Source organism: Equus caballus, chromosome 26 (genome assembly GCF_041296265.1).
Source record: "Equus caballus isolate H_3958 breed thoroughbred chromosome 26, TB-T2T, whole genome shotgun sequence".
NCBI classification, from domain to species: Eukaryota; Metazoa; Chordata; class Mammalia; order Perissodactyla; family Equidae; genus Equus; species Equus caballus.
Window position 1 is genome coordinate 42,333,266 of NC_091709.1, and position 11,111 is coordinate 42,344,376.

General features: G+C 45.2%; 1 protein-coding gene across 1 annotated transcript; it reads right to left on the reverse strand.

The window, feature by feature from the left end:
• Positions 1 to 640: 640 nt before the first annotated feature.
• HMGN1 (high mobility group nucleosome binding domain 1) lies at positions 641 to 6,993 on the reverse strand. The gene is made up of 6 exons (XM_023630168.2): positions 6,774 to 6,993; positions 6,409 to 6,441; positions 6,298 to 6,327; positions 6,162 to 6,212; positions 3,055 to 3,183; positions 641 to 1,506 (listed from the first exon to the last, which is right to left on the reverse strand). Exons 1-6 carry the CDS (start codon positions 6,786 to 6,788, stop codon positions 1,459 to 1,461), a joined length of 306 nt encoding a protein of 101 aa, XP_023485936.1. The 5' UTR covers positions 6,789 to 6,993; the 3' UTR covers positions 641 to 1,458.
• Between the last annotated feature and the right edge of the window lie 4,118 nt (positions 6,994 to 11,111).

Sequence of the window (11,111 nt, forward strand, 5' to 3'; positions counted from 1 at the left end):
AGAGGTTAAGACTCGTTAGTTTCCCTCCCATCAGTTTGCTTTTTAGATATCCCTTCTAGCTGCCCCATCACTCTTTGAAATTTTAAGAAAACTATGGGGGCAGGGCCAGTGGCGCAGCGATTAAGTGTGCACCTTTGGCTTCGCGGCCCGGGGTTCCCCGGTTCGGATCCCGGGTGCGGACACGGCACCACTTGGCAAGCCATGCTGTGGCAGGCATCCCACACATAAAGTAGAGGAACATGGGTACGGATGTTAGCTCATGGCCAGTCTTCCTCAGCAGAAATAGGAGGATTGGTGGCAGTTAGCTCAGGGCTAATCTTCCTCAAAAAAAAAAAAAAAAAAAAAAACTATGGAAGAACAAATGTGGACTTTTTTTTTTAATAAGACTTTTTCCTCTTTCTCCCAAAGCCCCCCGGTACATAGTTGTGTTTTAGTCATGGGTCCTTCTAGTTGTGGCATGTGGGATGCCTCCTCAGCATGGCCTGATCAGCAGTGCCATGTCTGCATCCAGGATCTGAACTAACCAAACCGAGGGCTGCCAAAGCAGAGCACGCAACTTAATCACTCGGCCCTGGGGCCGGCCCCTGGAAATTCTTTAAATAAAACTTAAGCCAGAACTTAATTCATCTGCTTCAAGAAATTCTTTCATAATTCAGATTTTATTGGTTGTTTTGAGGATCAGTACACAGACATATTAATCTGTACACAATTCTTAACATACGTACCAAAAATCTAAAAAATCATGTAGTTGTGATTCTTTTCTAAATGGTTATTCCAGTGACTTTCCAGCTTACAATTTGGAGGCAAATTTCCCTTAACAGGATATCAAGTCCAAGGATACCAAGTACCAATATCTTCAAATGCTGACACCTGTAACATCATAAGTCCCACTAATTCACAATTTAATATCATATACACTACAAATTTTCAATCTTTCACAGCACATGACGAAATTACTAGGAAAACTGGACTATCACGACCAAAGATGTTATAGAGTGCACAAAATTCTGACAGGGAGAGCCAAGATCAAGGAGTGGTTTTCTTTAGCAAATACTTCTACCAAAAATAACCTGGGAATAGAAGTAATTTAAAATGTTCAAGACATATTAAATGCACGACTGACTCCAAATTGCCATTTAGTATGCTTTGTATTACAGGATATAAAAACTACCCCCATCTATGGAATGTCGAGCTGATGCCTGAGACAATCAAAGCCTCCCATAGTCAATATCCCACTATTTTCTGGTTGTACCAAAAAATAAACAACCAGCAAATGATTTCACCTCTTAAAAAAAAGCATTTACACTTAAAAAATGGGATGAGGCAGGGTTCCCTCCTTCTTAAAAATGTTTCTAGAGCTACTAAAAAACTTGCATTTACAAAATAGTTGATAAAAATATTCCTCTGGATTGTACAAGAAGGGAGACAGGGACCACTGATAAGACATGGTATATGACATTAATCAGACTTGGCTTCTTTCTCTCCTGCTTCATCAGAGGCTGCACTCTGCAAAGCAAAGAAAAAATAAGGATCAAACATTTGATTTCTCTGTTATTGCTATGATCTTTGAGATCTTCAGCATTTAACAACCTAAGCTTTACTTTATATATATAACTGCTAGGTATTAAGAAGTTGATCCTCATTATTTGTAGATTCTGCACTTGTAAATTGACCTACTCACTAAAATTTTTAACCCCAAATTAATAGCCATGGCACTTTCCAAGGTATGGTGCAGACAGAGCAGCAAAAACTGAGTCGCCCAACATGCACATTCCCAGCTGAGGCTGCTCTGCCTTCCTGTTTCAGCTCTAACACTGTCAACAAGCGCCCTCTCTGCAGCCTGTTTACTACTACACACTTCACATTTGTTTGTTCATGATGCTGACGAGACAAGTGTAGTGTTGTCTAGCACTGCTAAGTGCAAGGTTGTGATGTGCCTTACAGAGAAAACACGTATGTCGGATAGCTTCACTCGGGCATCGGACATGAGTTATCGTGCTGTTTCTGTTGGCCCCGAGTTCAACGCTCATCATCATCATCATCAACAGGAACACACATAAATAACGTAATGTATTGATCTGCTGATGGAAATCTGATTAGTGATGTAGGAATCTAACCCTGTATTTCTCCTAGATGCAACTGTTCAGGCAACCTTAGAGAACATAACCATCATGAATACCAACAATCAACTATAGTTTGATAACACGTATTAGAAAGTCAAATTCTTCCCTTATAACTGGATTAGTAACGTCATCCTAGTTATCACATACTATATGATGTGTGGTTAGAATTAGGAATTAAAAGAAAATTGCAATCTTCACAATTTAGGAATAAGTAGTTGATTATACCTTAAAATTTGATGTGTAAATATAGAAATTTTAAAATTAATACCCTCAATTATTTGTTCTAGTTTAGCCAATATAATGTAAAAAGAGACTTAGCTTAAGAAAAGTTGTTTATCAAAATGTTGCAGCTCATTTTTTAAGAAAAACTCTTTTCCGCATAGTTTAAAAAGACAAAGATTAATGACACCAGTCTTTTTGCTTGATCTAAATTACTACTTAGTCCTAGACAACCAACTACTTCTAGGAAAAATAAACCTTCACTAGAAATGAAAGTGGGACAAATGTGCCAAATGAATGGAATGGATTAAAAAAATATATTAAAGCCAATATTCAGAACATAAAAACAAGACGAGAACATTTGTTTAAACAAAGTCCCAAGGTCATGTGAAAGAAAAAACTTATACCATTTAGTAAATTACACCTTTTAAAAACTCACACCAGGATTACATTAATGAATCCTGTGTATGACATAGACAGTGGATCTGTTACTGCCAAAATTCGAAATATATTAAAATTTCTTGTTCACTTGCTTAAAAAAGGACTATTTACATACATATTTTCAAATATGATCTAATTCGTAAAATAATGTCTATTCACTGAGGATTACTATACAAAACTGTTCAATATTATAAACACTGTCTTATCTGCTACATTAAAGGCATACAATTTATCTCCTGTCCATTCAGCATCAGCCACACACACTGCTGACCTCCTCGTTTTTAGTCTCTCCGTTTTCTGCAGGTAAGTCTTCTTTAGTCTCTTGGTTAGCCACTTCGGCTTGTTTTCCCTTTGCTCCCCTTTTCCCTTTTGTTTGCACTTTTTTGTCTGAAGATTTATCCTATGATAGAGTAAAAGCATATTTTAAATAAAACCTTCACACTTGCCAACATTTTCTGACTTGCTATAGAGACAGCATCCACAACAGTTGCGATGTTAATACTATGTCACACGTCAGCCTGAGTTATGTGACACACCTGTACACGAGACACCTTAAAGTCCACCCCAGGAATCAGGACAACAAAGTACGCTCAGGAGCACTGGGACAGTCGGTGCCTGTCAAGCCTCATTAGCCGTGTGAGGGTTAAGCCTAAAGCCTGCGCCATACCACCTCTCCATCACCCACTCTTCTCCCACGTTCCACAAGACGGAACAAGCGAGGTGAAGAACAGCTGGAGTAATCTCTTCCCACCATAACCCCACCCACCCCCAAACTTCTTTTAAGCTCGACAATAATCCAACTGTCAAATAACCACTGTCCTGACGAGACGTTTCCCCTCACAGTAAGACCATTCACCTGGACAAAGCACCATGCTGTATGGTCAGCTTGACTATTCTGCTACAGTTAATCCCTTGATATCATCTAATGAGTAGCTAAAAGGATCAATTTTGAGTTTATCGTTTTCATTTAGGTGTTTGAAGAATCTGAAAAGCACAGGTATTAGTATGACGATAAAAGAGGTTCAAAACTTAAGCCACTTTAAAGCAATATAGAACAGTATTTTCGGATACCATCCATCAATGGAGAAGCAGAAGCTTGACAAATATTCACGTGTATATCCTGTAAATAAAGAATGTAGCAACAGCTAAATTACGTTGGATTGCCACCGAGTTGTAAAAAAGACCCCTGTAGGTACTGAGCAATACTTGAGTTACATGGCAACAAAGACACACAGGTAGATTTGAGACTTCAATGCTAAGAGGGGTAAAATCAGCGCAATGTACTCTGTACCGCTGGTGGCATTCCACCTAGAAGGACCACGTGACAACTACTATTCAATGTCTTTAACATACTAAGTTATGTGAAATAAACATATTTGGGACAACACTGCTACATATATTGCTACCATAAAGTGTCACAAGCGCTTCTGTACTTAAAAACTTCGTCATCTGATTTCTTCAGCTTTCTAATTTTCTAAGTACTATCACAGTAACAAAAAAATGTAAAACTTTAAAAGTGAAAACAGAATACGCAATAACAACCTGGACGGAACAAATACCACTTTTAACTATTAATAGCTGGAAAGCTGGATGAAACAAATCACCCTGTTTTCCTAAACATAGTTCAATCTTCAAAATATTTACTTCTAATGATATTATTATACAAGTCAGAAGCACACACTGGGATATACATGCTTTGAAAACAGTGACTATTCTGTAACATTATAATCAATACTTCCAACGCTTTACCTTCTGTTTAAGGCTTTAAAATGGATCAATTACGAAGAGAAAAGTGTTAGACAAACTAAAGGGGAAAAAAGCCCCCCCATCCCCCCCTCATCATTTTTCCTTTGGGAAAACGGAACTGACAGGTTTGCTCCTCAAGGAACACTGACATTCTGAAGACTTACCTGCTGGCCTCTCACTGAGAGGAAGAAAAATCCTGATCACATCTGACGTCCCAAACCCAACTGGAGCTAAAATTTGAACTGTTTTCATTAAAAAAAAAAAACTTTAAGGCAGATCAAAACAAAGACAGAGGTAAACAGCAAAAGGAAGAAAAACAAGAGGGAAACAGGCATGGTATTTCAGCTAACTGGTCTATAAAAAAAGCAAAAATAAAAGATGGATAATAGTACACTGCTCACGCCAACATTTTGCAACAAGAGCAGCTATTTTTTTGGCCCTCAAAAACAGTGTGTGAAGTACTTTGTAGGCAGAGAATTACTCGATTATCTTCTCATATGAGAAATTCTAAGCAACGTACTAGGCTGATTCCTCCTTGAACGCTTAAAAAAAAAAAAGACCACACAACAACTTTCTATTAAAGAGAAATTAAGATTTTTACACTCAGCTCTGTACAATGTTTAAAAAAATAAATGGAGAACAAAACCCAGCTTCGATCATGCAGCGCTAAGCTTCCTCCACGCTTTTCAGGAAAGAGATGCTGGTGTTAAAAGATTTTTGGGGGGAGGAGACCTCAAACAGCAAATTCTTACTTAAGCTTTGAGGTAACAGAAATTAACCACACCATGAATTTTCCCCGAAGAACACGAACAGCGCCACATTCACAGAGGGCAGGTTCAACACTAACCCCCCCAAAAAGTTACAAACGATTTATAACTATTTTGCTTTTCCAACTTAAGTTTTCAACCGACAGACACCCAAGCACTCCCTCCCAGAGACCTGCAACGTGAACGATGCAACCAGGAATCTATTCCACAGCAACGCTGCCACCACGCTACTTATGATAAACCAAAATCTGCTAGCACAAGAGGGTTTAGTGAACTCCGGTACACACAATTGCACACAACACGCTTTCAGAACGCCGTTACTTAGGATCTGAGAGCACACCTCTGGATCCACCCGCGCACATAAGATATCACTCCCTACCTTGGCTTGCGGACTTTGCACCCCACACTTTCACGTACCCCTTTCCTCCTGGGCTCAGTCCTAACTTTGCTGTTACCTTGAAAGGAGGAAACGCACGCACGGAGCGGACCAGCCCTAACCACCACGTACCCAACACAAAGAATGGATCTCCTTCGGAAGCTCGCATTAGTAGTATTGCTAGACGTCTTAAGTCTCCTAAATCCTGCAGCAGCATCACCGGCTGACATTAGATTCCCGTAAGCCAGCATGACTGCATCCATTACCTCTTACCCAGAACAGAAACTGTTCACTCAAGTTATTAAAATAGAAATTCTAAATATGTAAGTAAGAGAAAACCTCGACTTTCCAAGACTACGGTATGACACCTAACTTGATTATTTCGAGACACTCAAAGTCCGGATCTCGGTCGCCGGCCGTGGCTCTTTATCAGGAAAGCCCCGCAGCATGGAGGCCACCTCGGTTCCCACGGGCAAGTTGGAAACCTACCTTTCCCGCCACCTTTTTGGGCTTCGTTTCCACTTTTGCAGGCGCGGGTTTCTGCAAGGCAAGGAGGTGGCACTGAGTCTCCTTCCCCGGGAAGGATCCCGCGGGAAGGACACGGGGACGGGGCGGGTTTACTTACAGCCGACAACCTCGCCGATCTCCGCTTGGGCTTGGGGAGAGAAAAGGACAGTGAGCGAACAAGCGCGGCGCTCAGCGCGGACCCCCCCCCGGGGCGCGGGCGGGCTCTTACCTCCTCCTTCGCCGCGCCCTCGGCGGAGCTGACCTGCGGGGGGAAGCACACGGCCGAGTGGGCGCAGCCCGCACACCCTGCGCCCGCCCGCCCGCGAGAACAATGCCCGGCCGCGTGACGTCAGCGGCTTCCCGCCGCCGCCGCCGCGTTCGAATCTCCCACCCGGCTCCTCCGGCCGCCGAACGTTCCAGAACACAGCGCTCCGGCCGCTGTGCGTGCGGCCCCGCCAGCCCGCCCGCCGTAGGTCCCGGGGCGCCTCCCGGGCCCAGCGCCACCGTGGACGCGGCGGGGGCCTGGGGCGCCGCGGCAGGCCGGGGCGGCGAAGGAGGGGGGGGGGGTCGTTGCGGGACCCGGCCGCCGCTCACCTTCCTCTTGGGCATCGTGGCGGCGGGCCGGGCGCGTGCCGGGTGCCTGCGGGCCGCCGCGCGCCGAGAGCCTTCGCGAAGCTGGGCTGCCTGGCCGCTGCCGCTCCTCCCGCCGCCCGATCTGCTGGGACCCGCGGCGGGGGCGGTGGGAGAACCGGATGGAACCGGATTGGGAGCCCGCCCCCTCCTCCCCCCGCGTCCCCCGGCCGCCGGCTCCCCCTCCTCGCCGGCCGGGCCGCCCCCCGCCCCCGCCCATTGGCTGAGGGGTCCACCCCGCCGCGGCCCTCGCCCGGAATAGGTGAGAAGGGCCGTCACTCGACCACTACGCCCCGCCCCCGCTCTCGGCGCCCCCACCCCCTCCCGCTGTCTCGCGGGGCCCCCGACCCAGGCGAGGGGGGCGGGGCCCCAGAGGCCGCTCTCGCCTCACGGTAGTTTGTTTGAAGCCGAGCCGCAAAGTGCGGTCTGCGCGCTGATTGGCGGAGGCCTGCCACGTGATCTCACCCACAACCCTCCTGGATAGCTGGGCTCCCGCCAGCACCCTCAAACCCGAAAGCATCGAATCCCTCCCCTCTAGGGTGAATTGGAATGGAGCATTTATAGTCTCGTAGACTGGGAAGGGACGGACAATGGATTTAAGCACAAGCCAATTTCTCCCACTGCAGTGGGCAAGAAAGGCTATCTAGGGATCCCAATTCCGCAGGCCTGCGGGAAGCGGCCCTAGTGCGCAGGCGCCAGAGCGGAGGTCGTGGGAAGGAAAGCCGGCGCCGGCGCCGGCGCCACTGCGCAGGCGCGGGTCTGTGCGACGCCCCCGGGTTGGTGGTTGGCGGGCGGCCGGGCTCGTCTGCTGGCTTGCTTGGGGTCATCTGTTTGTGTAGTTTTCTTTAGGTTGTCGGTTCTATGAGGGGTCTCAGGAGTGGTGCATTCCTAAGTGCTGGCCCCCATCGTCCCCTCTCGTGTCCTCTCGCAGACCCCGTGCTGGCCGACCTGATGCGCAGAAGTGAAGCGGGAAGCACGCCCACCCAGCTCCAGCCTGTTGTTAACCACGTGCTCACCTGAGCACCTTTTTAAAGTAGCAAAAGGCTCGGCGGCCGGGGGTTCTGAGCTGGGAACCCCGAAACCTGTGAGATCGCAAGTTACCCTGTTTCTTTAATGAAGAAGAAAATTAGATTTAAAAGGCCGAATTGAGTTGGGTTGCTACAGAAAACGTGTTTCATCGGAAAATTGCCAGCTGGACTTCTTGGGGAGGAACAAATGCTGGAGTACTTTTTGAGTCCAAAAGATTGGAAACAGACCAAACGTCCATCATTTGAGAGGCCCAGATAAACTATGATACCTCTACATAGTGGCATACTGAGCTCCTGCAAAAAAGAATGAGGCAGCTGTTTACGTAGGAAGTGAGTTTTGAAAACCACTAGTCAGATTATGTAACTTGATCAATAGCTCAAGTGCCTTACCTTCTCGCTGAAGGAGGTGGGAAATCCTTAGAGTGGATTATAAGACCTTCTGCATTCGGCCCACTTCAGTGATTTTACCGCTGCTTACCCTGTCTCACCTTCCCTGCCTCAGGGCCTTGTCACCTGCTGTTCCACCAGTGCGGCTCTCTCCGTCACCTCCTTCAGGTCTTTGTGCAAATGTCACCTTCTCCATGAGGCCTTTCCTGACTTTCTATTTAAAATTGCAACACCCCCATCTTCGTTCTCTGCCTTGTCTTCCCCATAACGTCCATTGAGCATAAAATTATACGTTTGTTGTATATCTCAGGAAGAATACACAAGAAGGTGGTACAAGTGTTTGCCTCCAGGGAGTACGATAGGGGAAAGTTGGGTAAGATTAAAATTTATCTTTTTCTCTCATCTGCATTTAAAAAAAATTAACATCAGAAGAGTGCCCAAGTTTGTGGCACAAACATATACAGAGTGCCTGCCCTGTGCCAGGCATTATGATAGTCTCTGGGGTAGAGAGACTGCAGACAGGGCACGTATCCCAAAGCCTGGGGGTGGTAGGTTAGTGAGAAGAGCAAGTCCGCAATTTGGCGTGGTAAGGGAAAGGGGAAGCCACAGGCAGGGGGCAGCACATTCCAAGGCCTGCAGACTTAGAATGTTTCTGCCCTCCAGGGCCTTCAAAGGGGCAGGGACGGAGAAGGGACAGTGAAGATTATAGAAAAGAGGCAGGAAAGATTGGAAGGGCAGCCTGCAGAAGGCCTTTGATGCCAGGCGAAGGAGTTTGGCCATTTTCCAAGGATTGGGAGCCGTTGCAAAGTCTTAATCAAGGGAATGGCTGTTGAGAGCTGAACTCACCTCAACCAGATCCTTCTCCCGTAAGAAATGAAGATGCACTAGGCCAGAGGTGACAAACTGGTGGGGTACGGATTTGTTTTTTTAAGCTGCCAACACAAGCATGTGGAGCAACTGGAACTCAGTAGGAAAACTTGCAGCATCTTTTAACAGACACTTAGTCTATGACTCAGTGATTCCACTCCTAGAAATATACCCAACAGAAATGCTTACATCTGTTCACCAGAACACATGAAGTAGAATATTTATAGCTGAACTATTTTTATAGGCCCAAACTGGGAGCAACTTTAAATGAATCTCACTAGCACAGTGTCGAGAGAAAGATGCCAAACCCTGAGGGATACATACTGTGTGCTTCCATTCATATGATGTACAAAGTCAGGCAAAACGAATCTAGTCTGTTGGAAGTCAAGACAGTGGTTCCTGATTGGGGGTGGGGAGCTAGTGACTGGGAGAGTGCACTGAGGACTTAGGGAGCTTGTCATGTTCTGTTTCTTGATCGGGATGTTGACTGCACTGTTGTATTCACTTTGTGAATATTAATTGAGCTCTGCATTTGCATATATATTTCTGGATACATCAATAACACTTTAAAGTTTTTTTTTTTTTTTTTGCCAACATGTCAAAATCAGAGGATTTCACATCCAAATTCAGCTCTTCAACTTCCAGCCGCCTTTGCGCACACATTCCACAGGCAGCACTTGACCTTGTCACTTGTAAGGAGGCATCCTTTCTCCAGTTTGCCAGGGTCCCAGCCCTGCTGATTCGTCTCACCTGTATTTCCTGCCTGGCCTCTAAAGGCATTTCAGCTTGTGATGCTGTGTGTAAGCGTGGGTAATTATAGACACCACCTTTTATATTTCTGTTTATTTTTCGAAAAAATATTTATGTGGTTTGAAATTCCCAAGGTACAAAATAATTTCCAGTGACGTCTCTGTTCCACTTCTGTCACCCCAGATATCTAGTTCTCCCAAGAAGAAACCAATGCTGCTGCTGCTTCTGTATCCTTCTAGAGATTTTTTAGGCATATGCAAACAAATGTGTATATATATATATATTCTTTCTTTCCCTTATATTTTTCTTGCCATTTGGCACTTTGCATTTTTCACTTAATAATGGGGATTATCTCCTACTAGTGCTTTTAAGATTCCTCCTTCTTTTTATTGTTGCATCGTATTCCACTGTCTAGATGTACCAAATATTTTTAAACCAATTCCCTATCGATTAGACATTCAAGTTGTATCCAGTCTTTTGCTCCTACAAAGGATGCTTCAGGGGCTGGCCCAGTGGCACAGCGGTTAAGTGTGCACGTTCCGCTTCTCGGCAGCCCGGGGTTTCCCGGTTCAGATCCCAGGTGCGGACATGGCACTGCTTGGCAAAAGCCATGCTGTAGTAGGCGTCCCATGTATAAAGTAGAGGAAGATGGGCATGGATGTTAGCTCAGGGCCAGTCTTCCTCAGCAAAAAGAGGAGGATTGGTGGCAGTTAGCTCAGGGCTAATCTTCCTCAAAACAAAAAACAAAGGATGCTGCAGTGATTAACCATGTACATATATGTGATTTGGCACACTGTTTCAAACAGCAGAATGTTCTTGCAGACCCCAATGTTGACTTATTTTTAATATAAAGTTCACGCAAAACTTTGAAACTTAAAATGATGTTAAAACATTTGATGCTTAGGGCTTTTAAACAATTATAAAGCCAAAATTAATTTTTCCATCCAAAAATCCTTGCAAAACTAATAAAATTCAAATCAACAGCATTAATATGAAAAATGAGTTTTGCTGAGAGCAAATTCCTGCATGCATATGGTAAAGATTCATATGATCTAAGTGGAGATTGTTCTGGCGCTTTCTCCATCTGCACAATTGACAAGCCATTCACTCAGCCCTTTGTAGTGTGAATTGGTTGTCACGTGATACAGATATTTATGAATTAAAGTTATCTCTGTGCGTTTCCTGTAAAACTTTGGAAAGCTGGTCCTGTTTGGTGCTAAACCTAAACACACACCCAGCACAGGCCCTGAAAATAGGCAGTGCTCGCTCA

Bases quoted from the DNA above. Each gene is read 5' to 3' on its own strand.
- HMGN1 (XM_023630168.2), bottom strand. The intron at 6,213-6,297 runs GTAAGTAAACCC...CTTGCCTTGCAG, and splicing joins GATCGGCGAGGTTGTCGGCT to AAACCCGCGCCTGCAAAAGT. The intron at 3,184-6,161 runs GTAGGTTTCCAA...ACTCTATCATAG, and splicing joins CCAAAAAGGTGGCGGGAAAG to GATAAATCTTCAGACAAAAA.